This window comes from Oncorhynchus mykiss, chromosome 5, assembly GCF_057628025.1.
Source record: "Oncorhynchus mykiss isolate SJ-2025 chromosome 5, ASM5762802v1, whole genome shotgun sequence".
Lineage (NCBI taxonomy): Eukaryota > Metazoa > Chordata > Actinopteri > Salmoniformes > Salmonidae > Oncorhynchus > Oncorhynchus mykiss.
This window is the reverse complement of record NC_143026.1, coordinates 8,143,326-8,167,007: the sequence shown is the minus strand read 5'-3', so window position 1 is coordinate 8,167,007 and position 23,682 is coordinate 8,143,326. Positions and strand designations below refer to the sequence as shown.

At 45.3% G+C, this 23,682-nt stretch overlaps 1 protein-coding gene across 2 annotated transcripts in view; it reads left to right on the top strand.

Annotated features, from left to right (window-relative positions):
• The window catches only part of fbn2 (fibrillin 2), a 349,375-nt gene extending 332,614 nt beyond the window's left edge, over positions 1-16,761 (top strand). For both annotated transcript variants that reach the window (XM_036976697.2, XM_090233643.1), the window contains 6 exons: positions 240-356; positions 600-728; positions 2,421-2,540; positions 4,960-5,188; positions 10,651-10,813; positions 13,754-16,761. In XM_036976697.2, the coding sequence (XP_036832592.2) occupies positions 240-356; positions 600-728; positions 2,421-2,540; positions 4,960-5,188; positions 10,651-10,813; positions 13,754-14,137 (1,142 nt within the window). In that variant the 3' untranslated portion in view covers positions 14,138-16,761. The remainder of the gene's footprint in view (positions 1-239; positions 357-599; positions 729-2,420; positions 2,541-4,959; positions 5,189-10,650; positions 10,814-13,753) is intronic.
• Positions 16,762-23,682: the final 6,921 nt, after the last annotated feature.

Here is a 23,682-nt window from a genome sequence, read left to right as displayed (position 1 = left end):
TCACAACGTGGCGACAGACCTAAATTACAGTGACTGAATACACTGGTTGAATGAGTCATGAACAGTGCTGGAATGAATTGAATTGCGGCATAGGGGGCTCTGTCCATTGAAAAGGGGTCAACACAAAATAATCGAATGTTGCGTAATAACAGGGTGTAATGTTTTGTGTGTGTGATCTGAGAGCTTTGGTTTACTGTGTGTGTGTGTGTGTGTGTGTGTCCGTCCGTCCGTCCGTTTAGATTTGGACGAGTGCCAGACCAAGAGGCACAACTGTCAGTTCATGTGTGTCAACACCGTGGGCGGATTCACCTGCAAGTGTCCCCCTGGCTTCACCCAGCACCACACAGCATGCATAGGTAAGGCAAATACGTCTGTAGTGTCCATGTTTTTAAACTGCAGCTATAAGGGTTACCATGGTTCAATAGGACACGCCCTTTTAAAACGGAAAACTAAAAATGACCTTATTTCTTATTGGACAAGTTCAACAAAGTCCCAACCCTGTTTCAGTCTGGTTATTTTTTCTTTTTTTCTGTTTGGTGCCCAATGAACACAACTCGGGTAAAATACAAACTACATAAATGCAATGCTCTCTCTGTCAGATAATAATGAGTGTGTCGGGGAACCCTCGCTGTGTGGCACCAAGGGCATCTGTCAGAACTCCCCTGGTAGCTTCAACTGTGCGTGCCAACGGGGTTACGAACTGGACGACACCGGACTGCACTGTGATGGTAGCTACAATTTAGTTTTTATTTCTTCCTTTCTTCATGCCATTTCTTATGGGAAACATCCACATGACGCACTTCATATGAATTATGCTTTTTGTTTCAATAAATCGGGGAGGTTGGTAGCCTAGTGGTTAAAGCTTTGGGCCAGTAATCGAAAGGTTGCTAGATCGAATCCCCCAAGTAGATCGAATCCCCGAGTAGAACTCTGTCATTCTGCCCCTGAACAAGGCAGTTAACCCACTGTTCCTAGGCCATCATTGTAAATAAGAATTTGTTCTTAACTGACTTGCCTAGTTAAATAAAAAAATAAATAGAATTATGAATAGCATCATTGAACAATCATAAGGAATTGTTCAATATTTTTACCATATCATCATCTCTGTAACCTGATGGCTAAGTTTGCATTGCACCGTTGCCTCACCTCCCTAAAACCTGAAGATATGATGTCCCCGATCAACCAATGCCATGGTTTTGGTGAGCTAGTGGTGAAATCTGTATCTTAAGCATACAGTGGGGCAAAAAAGTATTTAGTCAGCCACCAATTGTGCAAGTTCTCCCACTTAAAAAGATGAGAGAGGCCTGTAATTTTCATCATAGGTACACTTCAACTATGACAGACAAAATGAGAAAAAAAATCCAGAAAATCACATTGTAGGATTTTTTATGAATTTATTTGCAAATTATGGTGGAAAATAAGTATTTAAGAAGAACTGTGGGATTGAACCTCAGTGGCAGAGATAAACCTCCCGGTAAACAAAATGTTTTTGGCAGTTTGGTGGTAGTTTTTCCACCTGTATTGTCAGAAGCAACATATAAAAAAAAACACATAAACAATAAAAGAAAGAAACAATGAAATTAAAGATGAAAATATATATTTATATTATACATATATTTGAAAGACTTCTCAAAGTGGCACTACTGTCGTAAAAGCGTAGGAAATCAAGCAGCCTACTTGACCGTTCTCTCTAACAGCGTTTGGCTGACTGCGATTTCAAGGCCTCAAACCTTTCGCCAACTCTCCTTTTATTGAAGTCTCCACAGAGTGGCAATGCCCAAAACCACAAGTCCTACTGGCACTATCTAAATTGAACTCTGTGCCATCGCTCTACAAACAAAATAATTCACTTTCAAAACTCAACAAAGAATAGTTTGGTACAGGTTGACTGTAAGTATTGTACGGGGAGAGAATTCAGGGCAGTGGTTTAATTTGTGCCATGGACTAAATGAAAAGCATTCGGCTTAAACAGGCCATTTTCCCACATTTATAGGCGTGTGTATTAGAAACAGATGCCGAGTCAACCTGCCAATTCATTATGAAGAGTCAATTGTACACACCAAGGGAATCCATACAACTAGGCAGCTAAAGGCAGATTTGTTCTCCTAGCATTTTGGGTGTAAACGCAATTGAAATACCCTAACGTAGATTTCAAGCTCATATATATAGGTATATATATTTTAGAGGAGCTGGTGCAGGAAACTCACAATTGCATCATACTGCATTGTACAGTAGCGTAGTGTTCCAATCTAAATATGCAATGTAACCATGATGGGAACGGTGATGATGATGAATAAGAATTAGGAATATGGTGATGATAATGATGAAGATTAGGAAAGTAACGTTGATGATGATTATTAGGATGGTGAAGATGACGGATGGGCCAATGCATATGTGTTCTTCTGCCTTTTGACCGTCAGACGTGAACGAGTGTGACAGTAACGACAGGTGCCAACATGGCTGCCAGAACATGCTGGGCGGCTACCGTTGTAACTGCCCTCAGGGCTACACACAGCACTACCAGTGGAACCAGTGTGTGGGTGAGTACCACACACACACAGAGGGTGCTACTTTGGGACACTGATGATAACTACATGATTTGAAAGGAAAAGTGCAGATTTTTGGCAACTAAGCCCATTTTCTACTTACCCAGAGTCAGATGGATACCATTTCTATGTGTCTGCGTGCACTTTGAAGGAAGTTGCAGTTAGCTTCGCGAGCCATCGAAAACTTGTGTTAAAGCAATGACAGGAAGTCTACCGCAACAACTAGCATACCAGCAGTTCCAGTAGACTTCCAGCCATTTCTCTAACGCTAGTTAGCCATTGCTCTAACGCTAGTTAGCCATTGCTCTAACGCTAGTTAGCCATTGCTCTCTAACGCTAGTTAGCCATTGCTCTAACGCTAGTTAGCCATTGCTCTAACGCTAGTTAGCCATTGCTCTAACGCTAGTTAGCCATGGCTCTAACGCTAGTTAGCCATTTCTCTAACGCTAGTTAGCCATTGCTCTAACGCTAGTTAGCCATTGCTCTAACGCTAGTTAGCCATTGCTCTAACGCTAGTTAGCCATTGCTCTAAAGCTAGTTAGCCATTTCTCTAACGCTAGTTAGCCATTGCTCTAACGCTAGTTAGCCATGGCTCTAACGCTAGTTAGCCATTTCTCTAACGCTAGTTAGCCATTTCTCTAACGCTAGTTAGCCATTTCTCTAACGCTAGTTAGCCATTGCTCTAACGCTAGTTAGCCATGGCTCTAACGCTAGTTAGCCATTTCTCTAACGCTAGTTAGCCATTTCTCTAACGCTAGTTAGCCATGGCTCTAACGCTAGTTAGCCATGGCTCTAACGCTAGTTAGCCATGGCTCTAACGCTAGTTAGCCATTGCTCTAACGCTAGTTAGCCATGGCTCTAACGCTAGTTAGCTATTGCTCTAACGCTAGTTAGCCATTGCTCTAACGCTAATGCGATTTAGCAACTTCCTTCAAACTGCACACAGGGGTTGGGAGTTCGATCCCCAGCAGAGTCATACCAAAGACTGTAAAAATGGGACCTGATGAGCTTTAAGAATGTAAATTGGGGGTAAGGCCCTGTGATAGACTAGCGTCCTGTCCAGGGGCTGTACTTGTATTTCAAGCTGCCTCACGCTACAGAAACAGGAAATAGGCTCCTGCTCCCATGAGCTGTTCTGGGTCACACAAGCAAAGACTTGTGCAAGGCTACTTAACTTATATTGACGGTTGAGTTAAGACTTGTTTTGCGTTATACGTTTGCAACCTGGCCATTGATTAAATCTGTGCATTGGTTTTTACTTCGCTGGGCGTCATTAAAGTGTCCATCACAAGCTGAGTAGCCCTTTCCTGCAGTCAAGGACCAAAAGCACCCTCTTTGGCCTCATAGGTGGAATGTTATTCATAATTAATAATTTATTTATTTATTTTTAAACGACCAAAATCCGGTGTTTCTATGTCAAATAGTTTTGTTCGTTTTCAGTCTTCTGTGATGTATATAAAGTGTAATATTGGGATGAAAACTCTAAATGTAATACATTTCAACTCTACATCTGACATGGTACAGGTGTCTTCTTTGTTTAAGCCCATAACCATGTGTGTGAGGTGTATACTTTTGTTTCAAAGTGGATTTGTTTAAGACTACCAAGAAGCACTCTGTGTGACCCTGTTTTAACCCACTCAGTAGAAGGTTGATAGCCATTTAATAAATCATAGTTTTTTGGGGGGTTGTGTGCTCGTAAAATGAGATGTACAGTAGAGGACGAGAGTATTATATTTCTTAATCATTGTAAATTAACATTCTCTGTTAGATGCATTATCATCTTGTCTGTTGGGGGTGATACCTAACTTCTACTTAAGACGTATTTTCACTTAGTTAAACATTGTTGTCAATGGGAGATGGAATAAAAAACATTTGGAAGTTTGATTTATCTTAACTCTATGTGCTGAATCCTAAGGTTATTTAGATAATAAAGTAAGATTATGTTGTATGGTGAAATTCATTGTTACAGAAAATGATGTAAAAGTGCTACTATATGTGCATTGGCAGAAGGGTACTTTCAACTACTTGCTGCAAACAAATGTTTTTGAAAACAATATTGGACTACCTTCCATTTACAGGTCGAGTAAACAGAACCACATTGCCACCTACTGGACAATAAGGGAAAAGTTATCTCTCTCATACCAATGGGTTCCAGAACGTTGATATTATTACAGTAGTGTTCTAATGTTCTATAGATTCATTGTGATCCACTGTCAAAAAGCAAACGCAGTGTCACCTAGATTCAGAAATTTTAGCTTTAGGTGTATTTTCCAATGCTGCTTTAACCCTGGGGGTGTGGGTCACAGCAAGGTGTTTCAATCATTCTATGTCCTGGTTGACCTCAATAACAAGTCAAACTAATTCTCCTACCCCCTCTCTTAAAACTCCTCCACCCCCTCCTCTCCTCTCTCAGATGAGAACGAGTGCTCCAACCCGGGCAGCTGTGGATCGGCCTCCTGTTACAACACGCTAGGCAGCTTCAAGTGTGCCTGCCCCTCAGGCTACAGCTTCGACTCATTCAGCAGCAGCTGTCAGGATGTCAACGAGTGCTCCAACAAGAACCCCTGTAGCTACGGCTGCTCCAACACAGAGGGAGGCTACCTGTGTGGTTGCCCGCTGGGCTATTTTCGCATGGGCCAAGGGTAAGGAGGCAGGGACCTGGAGCTAACTCTGCAAATAGCACTGCTGGGTGATATGAAAAGTCATAATCAATCTATCATTTATATAAAAATGCTCTTAGCAAAAAAAATATACATATTAATTGACAATCTGTAGAAACTTATGAGAATAGAAAAGTTCAGAACGTTTTGTGAAACATCACAGAAAAATACATGGCAAATAGAATGGTGTTCAGAGATAGATGGGAGGGGTTGAGTGGAGCCAAAGGATGGGACTGGATGGTGTTCAGAGATAGATGGGACTGGATGGTGTTCAGAGATAGATGGGACTGGATGGTGTTCAGAGATAGATGGGACTGGATGGTGTTCAGAGATAGATGGGACTGGATGGTGTTCTGAGATAGATGGGACTGGATGGTGTTCAGAGATAGATGGGAGGGGTTGAGTGGAGCCAAAGGATGGGACTGGATGGTGTTCAGAGATAGATGGGACTGGATGGTGTTCAGAGATAGATGGGAGGGGTTGAGTGGAGCCGAAGGATGGGACTGGATGGTGTTCAGAGATAGATGGGACTGGATGGTGTTCAGAGATAGATGGGAGGGGTTGAGTGGAGCCAAAGGATGGGACTGGATGGTGTTCAGAGATAGATGGGACTGGATGGTGTTCAGAGATAGATGGGAGGGGTTGAGTGGAGCCAAAGGATGGGACTGGATGGTGTTCAGAGATAGATGGGACTGGATGGTGTTCAGAGATAGATGGGAGGGGTTGAGTGGAGCCGAAGGATGGGACTAGATGGTGTTCAGAGACAGATGGGAGGGGTTGAGTGGAGCCGAAGGATGGGACTGGATGGTGTTCAGAGACAGATGGGAGGGGTTTGATGGGAACTGAAGGATGGGACTGGATGGTGTTCAGAGATAGATGGGAGGGGTTGAGTGGAGCCGAAGGATGGGACTGGATGGTGTTCAGAGATAGATGGGAGGGGTTTGATGGGAACTGAAGGATGGGACTGGATGGTGTTCAGAGATAGATGGGAGGGGTTTGATGGAAACTGAAGGATGGGACTAAAAATAAACAAAAGACAACTATTGTGAAATGTGTCTGTAAAATGTATATAGTAAGCTGGAAGTAGAAGCCTAAGTATTGTTGTCCATTACTTTACTCAAATTAGGGGAGGTATGGCAGGGTTAGGGGAAAATATATATATTTAACAACAATACATATACAGTACCAGTCAAAAGTTTGGACACACCTACTCATTCAAGTTTATTTTTTTACTATTTTCTACATTGTAGAATAATAGTGAAGACATAAAAAATATGAAATAACACATATGGAATTATGTAGTAACCAAAATAGTGTTAAACAAATCTAAAGATATTTTAGATTCTTCAAATAGCCACCCTTTGCCTTGATGACAGCTCTGCACACTCTTGGCATTCTGTCAATCAGCTTCACCTGGAATGCTTTTCCAACAGTCTTGAAGGAGTTCCCACATATGCTGAGCACTTGTTGGCTGCTTTTCCTTCACTCTGTGGTCCAACCCATCCCAAACCATCTCAATTGGGTTGAGGTCGGGTGATTGTTGAGGCCATGTCATCTGATGCAGCACTCCATCACTCTCCTTCTTGGTAAATAGCCCTTACACAGCCTGGAGGTGTGTTGAGTCATTGTCCTGTTGAAAATCAAATCAAATGTATTTATATAGCCCTTCGTACATCAGCTGATATCTCAAAGTGCTGTACAGAAACCCAGCCTAAAACCCCAAACAGCAAGCAATGCAGGTGTAGAAGCACGGTGGCTAGGAAAAACTCCCTAGAAAGGTCAAAACCTAGGAAGAAACCTAGAGAGGAACCAGGCTATGTGGGGTGGCCAGTCCTCTTCTGGCTGTGCCGGGTGGAGATTATAACAGAACATGGCCAAGATGTTCAAATGTTCATAAATGACCAGCATGGTCAAATAATAATAATCACATGCAGAACAGTTGAAACTGGAGCAGCAGCACGGCCAGGTGGACTGGGGATAGCAAGGAGTCATCATGTCAGGTAGTCCTGAGGCATGGTCCTAGGGCTCAGGTCCTCCGAGAGAGAGAGAGAGAGAGAGAAAGAAAGAAAGAAAGAAAGAGAGAATTAGAGAGAGCATACTTAAAATCACTCAGGACACCGGATAGGACAGGAGAAGTACACCAGATATAACAAACTGACCCTAGCCCCCCGACACATAAACTACTGCAGCATAAATACTAGAGGCTGAGACAGGAGGGGTCAGGAGACACTGTGGCCCCATCCGATGACATCCCCGGACAGGGCCAAACAGGAATGATATAACCCCACCCACTTTGCCAAAGTACAGCCCACACACCACTAGAGGGATATCTTCAACCACCAACTTGCCATCCTGAGACAAGGCCGAGTATAGCCCACAAAGATCTCCGCCACGGCACCGCCCAAGGGGGGGCGCCAACCCAGACAGGAAGATCACATCAGTGACTCAACCCACTCAAGTGACGCTCCCCTCCTAGGGATGGCATGGAAGAGCACCAGTAAGCCAGTGACTCAGCCCCTGTAATAGGGTTAGAGGCAGAGAATCCCAGTGGAAAGAGGGGAACCGGTCAGGCAGAGACAGCAAGGGCGGTTCGTTGCTCCAGAGCCTTTCCGTTCACCTTCACACTCCTGGGCCAGACTACACTCAATCATATGACCCGCTGAAGAGATGAGTCTTCAGTAAATACTTAAAGGTTGAGACCGAGTTTGCGTCTCTCACATGGGTAGGCAGACCATTCCATAAAAATGGAGCTCTATAGGAGAAAGCCCTGCCTCCAGCTGTTTGCTTAGAAATTCTAGGGACAATTAGGAGGCCTGCGTCTTGTGACCGTAGCGTACGTGTAGGTATGTACGACAGGACCAAATCAGAGAGATAGGTAGGAGCATTGTTGCAAATGCTTTGTAGGTTAGCAGTAAAACCTTCAAAACAGCCCTTGCCTTGACAGGAATCCAGTGTAGGGAGGCTAGCACTGGAGTAATATGATCACATTTTTTGGTTCTAGTCAGAATTCTAGCAGCCATATTTAGCACTAACTGAATTTTATTTAGTGCTTTATCCGGGTAGCCGGAAAGTAGAGCATTGCAGTAGTCTAACCTAGAAGTGACAAAAGCATGGATTAATTTTTCTGCATCATTTTTGGACAGAAAGTTTCTGATTATTGCAATGTTACGTAGATGAAAAAAAGCTGTCCTTGAAACAGTCTTGATATGTTCTTCAAAAGAGAGATCATGGTCCAGAGTAATGCCGAGGTCCTTCACAGTTTTATTTGAGACGACTGTACAACCATTAAGATTGATTGTCAGATTCAACAGAAGATCTCTTTTATTCTTGGGAAATTGGAAAATAAATGATAGTCCCACTAAGCCCAAACCAGATGGGATTGCGTATCTGTAACGGTTGTCTTTGATGGAAGGAGAGGAGGACCAAAGCGCAGCGTGGTATGTGTTCATGATATATTTTAATGAAATATCACTGGACACAGAAAACAAAAGGAACAAGAGAAATAAATGAAAACCGACACAGTCCCGTGTGGAACAAACACTGACACGGAAAAATAATCACCCACAAAACACAGGTGGGAAAAGGCTACCTAACTATGATTCTCAATCAGAGACAACAAATGACACCTGCCTCTGACTGAGAACCATACCAGGCCAAACACAAAACCACAACATAGAAAAAGGAACATAGACTACTACTACTACCCAACTCACGACCAAACTAAAACAAAGACATAACATAGGAACTAAGGTCAGAACGTGACAGTATCGCTGCATAATGCTATGGTAGCCATGCTGGTTAAGTGTGCCTTGAATGCTAAATAAATAATGACAGTGTCACCAGCAAAGCACCCCCACACCATCACACCTCCTCCTCCATGCTTCACGGTGGGAACCACGCATGCAGAGATCATCCATTCACCTACTCTGCGTCTCACAAAGACACGGCAGTTGGAAACAAAATCTCAAATTGGAACTCATCAGACCAAAGGACAATTGCTCGTGTTTCTTGGCCCAAGCAAGTCTCTTCTTCTTATTGGTGTCCTTTAGTAGTGGTTTCTTTGCAGCAATTTGACCATGAAGGCTAGATTCTCGCAGCCCCCTCTGAACAGTATATGTTTAGATGTGTCTATTACTTGAACTCTCTGAAGCATTTATTTGGGCTGCAATTTCTGAGGCTGGCAATTTCTGAGGCTGGTCTTCCTTTCCTGTGGCGGTCCTCATGAGAGCCAGTTCCATCATAGCGCTTGATGGTTTTTGCGACTGCACTTGAAGAAACTTTCAAAGTTCTTGAAATTTTTCGGATTGACTGACTTTCATGTCTTAAAGTAATGATGGACTGTCATTTCTCTTTGCTTATTTGAGTTGTTCTTGCCATAATATGGACTTGGTCTTTTACCAAATAGGGCCATCTTCTGTATACCACCCCTACCTTGTCACAACACAACTGATTGGCTCAAACACTTTAAGAAGAAAGAAATATCACAAATGAACTTTTAACAAGACACACCTGTTAATTAAAATGCATTCCATGTGACTACCTCATGAGGCTGGTTGAGAGAATGCCAAGAGTGTGCAAAGCTGTCATCAAGGCAACGGGTGGCTAATTTGAAGAATCTAAAATCTAAACTATATTTAGATTTGTTTATCACTTTTTTGGGGTTACCGCATGATTCCATATGTGTTATTTCATAGTTTTGACATCTTCACTATTATTCTACAATGTAGAAAATAGCAAACATAAATACAAACCCTGGAATGAGTAGGTGTGTCCAAAATTTGACTGGTACTGTATTTACCCCGAAACATATATGTGGGATTGGAAATGATGCAGGCAATTAGAATGATGGAAGCTACAATCTATCTACAATATCAAACTGATCTACCCCTCCTCCCCAAAAACAATACCAAAGGAGGCATTCTGCCAGATGACAGATGGCTGGTCCATATTTAGCCCAGTGGGTCTAAATTGGGATTTTACAGCAGAAGTATCATTATTTGTCTTATAATGAGGGCATCAAGGGGGGAAAAAAGAGCCTTGTTTTAGACTTGCCAGGGCCGATTCGTAAGGAGGGGATGGGATTGGGGTCAGGGCCCTTAGAAACACTTGTTGGGACGGGCCCATCAGGAACAGCTTAGCTTTTGACTTGTGTTTCCCAATCTGTTTCTCTGGGATTTCTGCAAATATTTGTTCTACCCCTGCACTAGCACACCTGACTGTTATGTTTCATGTATAATTTCATGGGTCAGAAGGATTTCCATTGTTGTAATGGAGAAGTTGTCGACTCATGCACTCTCTCCTGCTCGTCTGTGTGCGTGCCTGTCTGGCTGTGTGTTTCTGTGTGCGTGCGTGCCTGTCTGGCTGTGTGTTTCTGTGTGCGTGCGTGCCTGTCTGGCTGTATGTCTCTGTGTGTGTGTGTGCCTGTCTGGCTGTGTGTTGTTCAGTCACTGTGTGTCAGGCTTGGGCTTTGGGAAGGGCCAGTATGAGGGGCCAGAGATAGAAGACAACACTCTCTCCCCAGAGACCTGCTACGAGTGTAAGATCAACGACTACCCCAAGAAGCACGGCCGCAAGAGGCGCGACGCCAATGGAACGCAACCCATAGAGGTACAGTATATTGGGAGCATTGACACTTATAACAGTAGCGGTAACATGTTGGAGTGTCTGTTCTCTATTCTGGAGATGTATAGATGTATGTATATAGAGAGGTGAAAGGTTACTGCCCACTTTCATGTGATGCAGAGAACTCTCATTCCATTAGTGATTCTCCGTTATTCCATTAGTCTGTGTGAACTGTCTCGTCTCACATTTCAGTTCGCACCGGCCTAATGCACACTGACATTACACAGTCCTTCTTACTTAGTTATGCCAAGGTGTAACACAGCAAAGCAAAATTGGTTCTGTGAAAAGTTCCCAGAACATTTGCTAGGTCGGGCGACAAGTGTTCTCATAAAACAAAAAATATAATAATAAATTCAGTCGTGCGGATGATCACAGAAGGTTTGTATAAAACGTTCGCCTGATGTTGCAAGAACGTTCCTAGAACCCATTTCCCTGGTTCTTTAAAAGGTTGACGGAATGTTTCTTTAAGGTTGTGGGAACATTGTGGGGATATGACAAGAGATAGGTTTCCAAAACGCTAACACTGACCATGTTTCTGTCAGGGTGCACAAAGCATGTGTTAGAAGAGGGTACGAGGAAGGAGCATGTGTTAGAAGAGGGTACGAGGAAGGAGCATGTGTTAGAAGAGGGTATGAGGAAGGAGCATGTGTTAGAAGAGGGTATGAGGAAGGAGCATGTGTTAGAAGAGGGTATGAGGAAGGAGCATGTGTTAGAAGAGGGTATGAGGAAGGAGCATGTGTTAGAAGGGGGTATGAGGAAGGAGCATGTGTTAGAAGAGGGTATGAGGAAGGAGCATGTGTTAGAAGAGGGTATGAGGAAGGAGCATGTGTTAGAAGAGGGTATGAGGAAGGAGCATGTGTTAGAAGAGGGTATGAGGAAGGAGCATGTGTTAGAAGAGGGTATGAGGAAGGAGCATGTGTTAGAAGGGGGTATGAGGAAGGAGCATGTGTTAGAAGAGGGTATGAGGAAGGAGCATGTGTTAGAAGAGGGTATGAGGAAGGAGCTTGTGCGTACCGATAGGATGCATGGGGTGTAAATAGCTCAGTTGTGGTTATACGTAGAAACCAGACAACATAGTTTACATAAGTATTTAGACTCTTTGCTATGAGACTCGAAATTTAGGTCAGGTGCATCTTGTTTCGATTGATCACACACTTGTCTATATGAGGTCCCACAGTTGACAGTGCATGTCAGAGCAAAAGCCAAGCCATGAGGTCGAGGGAATTGTCTGAGCTCAGAGACAGGATTGTGTCGAGGCACAGATCTGGGGAAGGGTACCAAAAACCCTCTGCAGCATTGAAGGTCTCCAAGAACACAGTTGCCTCCATCATTCTTAAATGGAAGAAGTTTGGAACCACCAAGACTCTTCCTAGAGCTGGCGACCCAGCCAAACTGATCAATAAGAGAGAAGGGCCTTGGTCAGGGAGGTGACCAAGAACCTGATGGTCACTCTGAAAGAGCTCCAGAGTTCCTCTGTGGAGATGGGAGAACCTTCCAGAAGGACAACCATCTCTGCAGCACTCCACTAATCAGGCCTTTATGGTAGAGTGGCCAGACGGAAGCCACTCCTCAGTAAAAGGCACATGACAGCCTGCTTGGAGTTTGCCAAAAGGCACCTAAAGACTCTCAGACAATGAGAAACAAGATTCTCTGGTCTGATGAAACCAAGATTGAACTATTTGGCCTGAATGCCAATCGTCACGTCTGGAGGAAACCTGGCACCATCCCTACGGTGAAGCATGGTGGTGGCAGCATCATGCTGTGGGGGTGTTTTTCAGCGTCAGGGACTGTGAGACTAATCAGGATCGAGGCAAAGATGAACGGAGAAAAGTACAGAGAGATCCTTGATGAAAACCTGCTCCAGAGTGCTCAGGACCTCAGACTGGGGTGAAGGTTCACCTTCTAACAGGACAACAACCCTAAGCACCCAGCCAAGACAACGCAGGAGTGTTAATATCTGTTGTTAAAAAAAAGTAGATTTGCTCGAAAGTAGAGTCTATCTTGTCCGATATGAGAATGATCTGTTATCACTATATCATACGTTTTTGAATCCAGTAAATTGTTGAATGCATTTTTGCGCACCCTGATACAAACATTATCTGAATGTCAGCACAACTGAACAGTTTTAGTGTTTTGGAAACCTCTCTCTTGTCATAGCCCCACAATGATCCCATAACCTAATGAAACATTATTGGAACCTTTAAAGAAAAGACTAAATGTGTTCTGGGAAAGTTCTTGTAATGTCAGGTGAATAATTTTTGCACCCTAAAAGAAACATTGTAGAATAATCCGCACAACTGGACAGTTGTGTTTTGGGAAGATATCTTTTGTGATGTTCACCTAATGTTCCCATCAGAATGTTACCACAACCTAATGAAACATTCTGGGAACCTTTAAAGAACAGACCAAATGTGTTCTGAGAACATTCTTGCAACATCACCCAACTCTTTTATACAAACATTGTATAATCAGCACGACTGGACAGTTTTTATGTTATGTGAACATTTGCTGCAACCTAACGAATGTTCTGTGAACTTTCACAGAACCAATTTTGGTTTTCTGGGAAAACATTACTGGTACATTGTGTTATTACGTTACCTGGAAACCTAATGAGAACGTTTGGGGAACGTTCTGTGGTGGTTGTTACAGATTGTTGTTTACGACATTTTAGTGAACGTTAGAACATTCCAAGGATATTTCATTTAAAAAAACAAAAAAGATTTTGTCATCAAAAAACATTCTTTGAATGTTTTTGGGATGTTATCATCCTAATGTTGGATAAACACTAATTAGAACTTAATGGGAATCTAATGTTCTGGGAATGTTCCCGGTTTGCTGGGAACCCTGTGCCTCTCATTGACAGAGTCCATGGTTACTTAGTAAGTTAGTAACCCCACGGCATAACCCTGTCTGTCTCACCATCAGCACAACCAGGTGAGCCTAGCCAGTCTGGACATGGAAGTTCCTGTCACCCTGCTGCTCAACGTGTCCCAGCTCAACCCCAAGGAGCACATCCTGGAGCTGGTGCCTGCCATCAAGCCCTTGGTGGGCCACGTGCACTACGTCATCACCAGCGGCAACCGCAAAGGCCTGTTCCGCATCCAGCAGCGTGACGGCCTCTGCTACCTACACAGCACCAAGAGGAAGAGGGCACTGGCGGCACCGCAGGATCACACGCTGGAGATCGCCAGCTTGCCGCTCTACGGCAAAGCCCAGTTCAAAGAGCTGGAGGACCGCCGGGACCAAGACTACCTTACGGGGGAACTGGGGGAGAACCTGCGCATGAGGCTGCACATCCGACTGCAATAGCTGGAGTGGGATTTGGGGAAACGCAGGGAAACAACCCTTGTTTTTCTCTTCAAACTGGTGTTTTTCAGTTCACCATTTTAAAGCCAAATGATATGTGGAAGGAATGGGGGTTTTCTTCTTCGGGTTTGCATTTTTTTTCTTATTTGCGTTTTTTGACCTCAAAGTACTGTCCAGAATCTCTCTAGGGCAGCCCAATTCAAAAAATAATAATAATAAACTTTCACTAATTCGTTTTTCAGTGGAAAATATATCAGAATTGGGCTGCCTGTGTAAACACGGCCTAGGAAAAGAGAGTGACTAGAAGCGTGAACATGAGACTTGACATCTTTCACAGGTTCTCCCTCGCTGTGAGTGACCTCATGCCATGACCATGTACACGAGTGGAAGACCAAGAGCAAGACATGATGTTCAAATTACCTGGACAGTTTAGTTGGTCAGTTCATGGTAAGGAAATAGCATGTGATGTTCTGGCGATAGGCAGGCTCTGAAAGTACACACGACTAGTACATCTGCAGCATGGTGGGTTGCTACAATACAGTTGGACAATTTTACAGAGGTCAGCTTGGTTATTTTAGTGACTAGACACTCTCTTGGTGAATTCCTAGTTGACTGTTGTAGAGCTGCCACAGTCCCACATTCATTTTGTAGTGGTCCGACAGACTATTGTAGCTCTGCGGTTGTGAACTTATGAATTGAGCATTACAGGGCATAGCATCCTCCTGTGAGAGTTTGTATTCCAGGCCTATTGGTCGTGGTAGAACATTGTCAATATGGGATTTGGTGCCTTCGAAAAGGGAAACTGATATTTTAGGACACAACATGGAATCACATCATTATAAAGAACAATAGTAATTAAAAATAAAAATTGTATTCTTACATATGTACATATTAACAATCAGTATTTCAATTATTGTGAACTGATTTTTTTTTTTGTATTTATTTTAGTATTTAATACAAAGTTGTACTATTGGTCAAATTCACATCTAATAAAATGACACACACACAAAAAAAAGTGTCATTTACGTTTTTACACAAGAAACACACATCAGTTGTTAGAAACACACGTGTTTTGTATAATATACAGGAGTATGTATGTTCATATTGCACAATTACCTCAACGTTTAGTCTCTACAGATAAGGCTATGTGACCAATGAAAGCATGTATTAATCCAATTTCTTAAATCGGCTGTTAAAGGATATGGGTTTAATAGAATTGAGTTTATGTTGAATGAAAATTGATCATGGAAGTCGTTGAGAAAGAGGTGGGCGCTATCCCACTTAGGGAGATGCTTCACTCATTGAAAACGTTTGACCAAAGAGAAGTGTGTTACAGTAATAAATATGAAGCTGTCTGGAGGTGTAATGTAATCAAGGACTGTAGATGTGGTGAACACCTTGTTTTGCTTTTCGATTTGTCTTCCATTTAAAAGCTTTTTATTTCATTTCTCCCGTGGCTTCAGTTCTCAAAATGTAAGTCCCATTTGGTTGGAGGATTTCTATACTCGCTAAGAAGCAATAGCAAGTAGCCCACAGAGACCAGGACATTCATTTTGTTTACATGTTTAAATATACCTACACAGAGTAAACTAACAGGGGTACAGTCAATAATGTATATAAACACTAGATTACCCACAGGGGGTGTTGTTTTGAAGCCACTGCGCCACCATCTTTGTTCTCCTCCACCATTGTTTTAAAGGTTTTGGAAAATATAGAAATGCATTTATCAATGTCTATATTGCAGACACCTTATCACATACTTTTTACATTATATTATGTGAACTGAACTAACCCGTAAAGTATACTTTTTTGAGAGTACTGCTACTGTTCCCGCTACAACAAAGAAATACTTAGATCCATGTAATTGTATTAGTTTAATATTCCATTCATTCATATGGAGGACTGCGCCTTCTGAGCAGTACACTTTTAGAAGAAAAAACGATAAAAAACAAAAAACAAAAAGAGGGTTATTTCGGCTGTCCCCATAGGAACCAAAAAGGGATCTTCAAATGGTTATCCTATGGGGACAGCCGAAGAACTCTTTTCGGTTCAGAACCTTTTTTTTTTCTTCTCCTAAGAGTACCAATATGGTGGCAATGGCTTCAGAGCCTCTCATTGGCCAATACATAGCATCAGCAATCTAGTATTTATATACATCATTGGGTACAATGACTCATGTAAGTACACAAACATGCAATAGCCTTTTGTTCTACAGTTGTTGTTTTTGGGGGTGGCGATGTCCTACTAACAATGTGTAATACATTTACGTAATGATGCTACATCAACAGTAAAGTAGGAGTATTGCTACTAGTATTATAAATTGATATTTTTACCAAACCATTAGACAATATAGAGGTACTGTAGCGATGTCGAACTGGTGCTCAATGATGGCAGTACTGTATACACAGACATTTTCAGAAGTTACAAACTTACGGCATCGACGCGAAGACTGAACATTCATGTCAAAACAAGTGTATAACAGTCGGTTTGTTGTTGTTATTTTTGAACTCTTGAACTGAACGTATAATTTTTTACACAAATAGATATGTTTGAATCTTTGTACTGATGTCCAGTTTTATTCATTGTAAATCTTTTTACAGTAAAGGCGTTGTTTTTTTTGAGGTGTATTTCTTGGGACTATTCACTTTGCAAAATAATATTTGTGCTGTTGAACATAACATGCGACACCAGTATCTAAATATGTGACGGCACAGTTCTATGTGAGCTTTAAGTTAAAAAAAAATACATATTTTTTAGAATATTTAGGTTTGATAAAAGTACAGACTCAGAGATTCAAACCGGTATATTACACAATGTAGTTGGAGAAAACATGGGAAAGTCATGCTGCTGGGAAAGATTTTTGCTGTGATTTTCACACTAAGAGAGCCCTTCTTTGTTTACGCCCATTCAGCATCATTCACACCACACCCTCTTAAGCCCCACCAATCTCTAAGAATTCACATGTAAACGCATTATGGCTCATCCTATAGAAAGTCGTTTCTACTTGAATTTTCTCCCTCTGGGCTTTGTCTATAGCACCAGCTACATTCAGGGCAGCAATGTTGTTGAGAGCTGTAGCAACACTTTTGCGGTAGCAAAGATGATCTATATACTGACCAGGGAATCCCACTTTCTGTTATAGGGGCAGGTTGTTTCGCATGGCTCGGTGCCCCAGATGGAATGGTCTGAAATATGCTAACTCCTCCCACCACCAGGGGCACTGGGCCTGCAAAACAAACTCCGCCCACCATGGGCGCTGGGCCTGCAAAACAGACTCCGCCCACCAGGGGGCGCTGGGCCTGCAAAACAAACTCTGTCCACCAGGGGGCACTGGGCCTGCAAAACAAACTCTGTCCACCAGGGGGCACTGGGCCTGCAAAACAAACTCCGCCCACCAGGGGCACTGGGCCTGCAAAACAAACTCTGTCCACCAGGGGCACTGGGCCTGCAAAACAAACTCCGCCCACCAGGGGCACTGGGCCTGCAAAACAAACTCCGCCCACCAGGGGCACTGGGCCTGCAAAACAAACTCCGCCCAACAGGGGCACTGGGCCTGCAAAACAAACTCCGCCCACCAGGGGCACTGGGCCTGCAAAACAAACTCTGTCCACCAGGGGGCACTGGGCCTGCAAAACAAACTCCGCCCACCAGGGGGCACTGGGCCTGCAAAACAAACTCCGCCCACCAGGGGCACTGGGCCTGCAAAACAAACTCCGCCCACCAGGGGCACTTTGCCTGCAAAACAAACTCTGTCCACCAGGGGCACTGGGCCTGCAAAACAAACTCTGTCCATAGACAGAAGCCTGTATCATGACTGATCAATCAGGACTCATCTCTCGGCATGTGCAGCACCCCCCCCCCCCCCCCCCCCCCATTATTTCAGAGAATCATAATCCTGTCTTTCTCCCTATATAGCTCAGTGCTCTCTACTTGGCTAAAGTAGGCACGTAATTTAACATTTGTATTAATATTTATCACATTCACCATTGTTATTAAGGCACAGAAAATTTCAAAAGGCATTTCTGCCCTACTATGAGGAAGGAACTGGCGCCAAACGTCCAGCTTCCTGAATCGCATCATACCATAAAACAGAGATCTCAAATAGCCGCCTGACGCTTGTAATAGCCGGGGCACCGGCACACATTTCAGCAAATAAACGCCGGGTCTGAATGAATTGTTTATGAGTGAACTTCAGTACCATAACGATTGAACAAAAGAAAATAGCAACAGACCGCTGCTCTCGAGTGGCGCATCGTTCTAAGGCCCTGCATCTCAGTGCTTGAGGCGTCACTACAGACCCTGGTTCATTTCCAGCCTGTATCACATCCGGCCGTGATTGGGAGTAACAATTGGCCGAGCGTTGTCCGGTTTTGGGCTTGACCGGGAGTAGACCGTCATTGTAAATAAGAACTTGTTATTAACTGACTTGCCTAGTTAAATAAAGGCAAAAAAATAATTTTAACATCATTGCCATGGATGAGAGCAGTGTGGTTTGACGTGATCGGCTCGACGACGGTGGATACAAGAGGGGTAACAAGTGCTGGATCTCCATGTAGCCGTCAAATGATCACCTTCCACTGACCTCCCCCTGACCACCCGTTGACCTCCCGCTGGCCCCCCCCTGACCACCCGTTGGCCTCCCCCTGACCTCCCGCTGGCCACTGGCCGGCCCCCCCTTGACCTCCCGCTGGCCTCCCCCTGACCACCCGTTGGCCTCCCCCTGAACTCCCGCTGGCCACTGGCCGGCCCCCCCTTGACCACTCGCTGGCCTCCCCCTGACCACCCGTTGGCCTCCCCCTGACCTCCCGCTGGCCACTGGCCGGCCCCCCCTTGACCTCCCGTTGGCCTCCCCCTGACCACCCGTTGGCCTCCCCCTGAACTCCCGCTGGCCACTGGCCGGCCCCCCCTTGACCACCCGCTGGCCTCCCCCTGACCACCCGTTGGCCTCCCCCTGAACTCCCGCTGGCCACTGGCCGGCCCCCCCTTGACCTCCCGCTGGCCTCCCCCTGGCCCCCCCTTGACCTCCCGCTAGCCTCCCCCTGGTCCCCCCTTGACCTCCCGCTAGCCTTTCCCTGGTCCCCCCTTGACCTCCCGCTGGCCTACCCCTGACCTCCCGCTGGCCCCCCCCTGACCTCCCGCTGGCCTCCCCCTGAACTCCCGCTGGCCTCCCGCTGGCCTCTCCCCACAACAACAATATCTGGCGTATTTGGCACACAGGAAGACGCATCACGTAGAGATCTTGAAAGAGGTGTGGGCCAGACTTTCGGGATGAACGCCATGAAGCAAGAGGCCAACCAACACACCAACCAAAAGTATCTACCTTATCATCTTCAACCCTGTTACCCTAGTCTCAACCCTGTTACCCTAGTCTCAATCCTGTTATCATCTTCAACCCTGTTACCCTAGTATCAACCCTGTTACCCTAGTCTCAATCCTGTTATCATCTTCAACCCTGTTACCCTAGTATCAACCCTGTTACCCTAGTCTCAATCCTGTTATCATCTTCAACCCTGTTACCCTAGTCTTAACCCTGTTACCCTAGTCTCAACCCTGTTACCCTAGTCTCAACCCTGTTACCCTAGTCTCAATCCTGTTATCATCTTCAACCCTGTTACCCTAGTCTCAACCCTGTTACCCTAGTCTCAATCCTGTTATCATCTTCAACCCTGTTACCCTAGTCTTAACCCTGTTACCCTAGTCTCAACCCTGTTACCCTAGTCTCAACCCTGTTACCCTAGTCTCAACCCCATTACCATCTTCAGTCATGCGATGATATGGTGTGCGGTCCTCCCACTACGACTGGGCGGTATGTAGGTATGAGGTTGGTTTGGGCTAGGTGGTATTTAGGTATGAGGTTGGTTTGGGCGATATGTAGGTTTGAGGTTGGGCTAGGTGGTATATCGGCATGAGGTTGGTTTGGGTTGGTTGGTATGTAGGTATGAGGTTGGTTTGGGCTAGGTGGTATGTAGGTATGAGGCTGAGCTGGGCTAGGTGGTATGTAGGTATGAGGTTGGTTTGGGCTAGATGGTATGTAGGTATGAGGTTGGTTTGGGCTAGGTGATATGTAGGTATGAGGTTGGTTGGGGCTAGGTGGTATGTAGGTATGAGGCTGAGCTGGGCTAGGTGGTATGTAGGTATGAGGTTGGTTTGGTCTAGGTGGTATGTAGGTATGAGGTTGGTTTGGTCTAGGTGGTATGTAGGTATGAGGCTGAGCTGGGCTAGGTGGTATGTAGGTATGAGGCTGAGCTGGGCTAGGTAGTATGTAGGTATGAGGCTGGTTGGGGCTAGGTGGTATGTAGGTATGAGGCTGAGCTGGGCTAGGTGGTATGTAGGTATGAGGTTGGTTTGGGCTGGGTGGTTTGTAGGTATGAGGCTGAGCTGGGCTAGGTAGTATGTAGGTATGAGTCTGGTTGGGGCTAGGTGGTATGTAGGTATGAGGCTGAGCTGGGCTAGGTGGTATGTAGGTATGAGGTTGGTTTGGGCTGGGTGGTTTGTAGGTATGAGGCTGGTTGGGGCTAGGTGGTATGTAGGTATGAGGCTGAGCTGGGCTAGGTGGTATGTAGGTATGAGGTTGGTTTGGGCTGGGTGGTTTGTAGGTATGAGGTTGGTTTGGGCTAGATGGTTTGTAGGTATGAGGTTGGTTGGGGCTAGGTGGTTTGTAGGTATGAGGTTGGTTTGGGCTGGGTGGTTTGTAGGTATGAGGTTGGTTTGGGCTGGGTGGTATGTAGGTATGAGGTTGGTTTGGGCTGGGTGGTATGTAGGTATGAGGTTGGTTTGGGCTGGGTGGTTTGTAGGTATGAGGCTGAGCTGGGCTAGGTGGTATGTAGGTATGAGGTTGGTTTGGGCTAGGTGGTTTGTAGGTATGAGGCTGAGCTGGGCTGGGTGGTTTGTAGGTATGAGGCTGAGCTGGGCTAGGTGGTATGTAGGTATGAGGTTGGTTGGGGCTAGGTGGTATGTAGGTATGAGGTTGGTTTGGGCTAGGTGGTTTGTAGGTATGAGGCTGAGCTGGGCTGGGTGGTTTGTAGGTATGAGGCTGAGCTGGGCTAGGTGGTATGTAGGTATGAGGTTGGTTGGGGCTAGGTGGTATGTAGGTATGAGGTTGGTTGGGGCTAGGTGGTTTGTAGGTATGAGGTTGGTTTGGGCTGGGTGGTTTGTAGGTATGAGGCTGAGCTGGGCTAGGTGGTATGTAGGTATGAGGTTGGTTTGGGCTGGGTGGTTTGTAGGTATGAGGCTGAGCTGGGCTAGGTGGTATGTAGGTATGAGGTTGGTTGGGGCTAGGTGGTTTGTAGGTATGAGGTTGGTTTGGGCTGGGTGGTATGTAGGTATGAGGCTGAGCTGGGCTAGGTGGTTTGTAGGTATGAGGTTGGTTTGGGCTGGGTGGTATGTAGGTATGAGGTTGGTTTGGGCTGGGTGGTATGTAGGTATGAGGTTGGTTTGGGCTAGGTGGTATGTAGGTATGAGGCTGAGCTGGGCTAGGTGGTATGTAGGTATGAGGCTGAGCTGGGCTGGGTGGTTTGTAGGTATGAGGCTGAGCTGGGCTAGGTGGTATGTAGGTATGAGGCTGAGCTGGGCTAGGTGGTATGTAGGTATGAGGCTGAGCTGGGCTAGGTGGTATGTAGGTATGAGGCTGAGCTGGGCTAGGTGGTATGTAGGTATGAGGCTGAGCTGGGCTAGGTGGTATGTAGGTATGAGGCTGAGCTGGGCTAGGTGGTATGTAGGTATGAGGCTGAGCTGGGCTAGGTGGTATGTAGGTATGAGGCTGAGCTGGGCTAGGTGGTATGTAGGTATGAGGCTGAGCTGGGCTGGGTGGTATGTAGGTATGAGGCTGAGCTGGGCTAGGTGGTTTGTAGGTATGAGGTTGGTTTGGGCTAGGTGGTATGTAGGTATGAGGTTGGTTTGGGCTGGGTGGTATGTAGGTATGAGGCTGAGCTGGGCTAGGTGGTATGTAGGTATGAGGCTGAGCTGGGCTAGGTGGTTTGTAGGTATGAGGTTGGTTTGGGCTAGGTGGTATGTAGGTATGAGGCTGAGCTGGGCTAGGTGGTATGTAGGTATGAGGCTGAGCTGGGCTAGGTGGTATGTAGGTATGAGGTTGGTTTGGGCTGGGTGGTATGTAGGTATGAGGTTGGTTTGGGCTGGGTGGTTTGTAGGTATGAGGTTGGTTTGGGCTGGGTGGTTTGTAGGTATGAGGTTGGTTTGGGCTGGGTGGTTTGTAGGTATGAGGTTGGTTTGGGCTGGGTGGTTTGTAGGTATGAGGCTGAGCTGGGCTGGGTGGTTTGTAGGTATGAGGTTGGTTTGGGCTGGGTGGTTTGTAGGTATGAGGTTGGTTTGGGCTGGGTGGTTTGTAGGTATGAGGTTGGTTTGGGCTGGGTGGTTTGTAGGTATGAGGTTGGTTTGGGCTAGGTGGTATGTAGGTATGAGGCTGAGCTGGGCTGGGTGGTTTGTAGGTATGAGGTTGGTTTGGGCTGGGTGGTTTGTAGGTATGAGGCTGAGCTGGGCTAGGTGGTTTGTAGGTATGAGGTTGGTTTGGGCTAGGTGGTATGTAGGTATGAGGCTGAGCTGGGCTAGGTGGTATGTAGGTATGAGGCTGAGCTGGGCTGGGTGGTATGTAGGTATGAGGTTGGTTTGGTCTAGGTGGTATGTAGGTATGAGGCTGAGCTGGGCTGGGTGGTATGTAGGTATGAGGCTGAGCTGGGCTAGGTGGTATGTAGGTATGAGGCTGAGCTGGGCTAGGTGGTTTGTAGGTATGAGGCTGAGCTGGGCTGGGTGGTTTGTAGGTATGAGTTTTTAGGGTCTTGTGGGTGGATGTTATTGTTATTGTTTACACCATTTCACTTCAATTGAGGAAGAAAAATGTTTTGTGTTGTAAAGACATTTTTGTAGAGGAAATATCGTAATTCCAAGCCTCTCTCGACATTTCACTTGCCTCAGAACTAGTGGTCAAAGCGGGTCTCATTTCTTCTTGTGGTGCGGTTGAAGCATAGGTCAGGGAGACCGTCTTCAATGTTCACAAAGGAACAAAGAGCAGCACAGCAAGCGGTTACCTCCAGACGTCTCAGATGGATCGCGGCTCGCGAGTCCATGTTTGAATTAACAGCTCGGGCCCTTCACAAAGACAAGGGGCTGTTAGACATGGATCTACACCAACGAGCCCAGGTCATTTCCATAACCCTAACCCTAACCCTAACCTTCACAAAGACAAGGGGCTGTTAGACATGGATCTACACCAACGAGGTCATTTCCATAACCCTTTGTGTGACGGAGATGATTTAATGTGGTCTATTGATCTTTCAGGGCTAGAGACTTAGAGCTGATTAGTTCACTCTTTGAAAAATGGGTTCCAAAAGGGTTCTTCAGCTGTCCCCAGTGGAGACAGGGTTCTACCTGGAACCAAAAAGGGTTATTCAGCTATCCCCAGTGGAGACAGGGTTCTACCTGGAACCAAAAAGGGTTCTACCTGGAACCAAAAAGGGTTATTCAGCTATCCCCATTGGAGACAGGGTTCTACCTGGAACCAAAAAGGGTTATTCAGCTATCCCCAGTGGAGACAG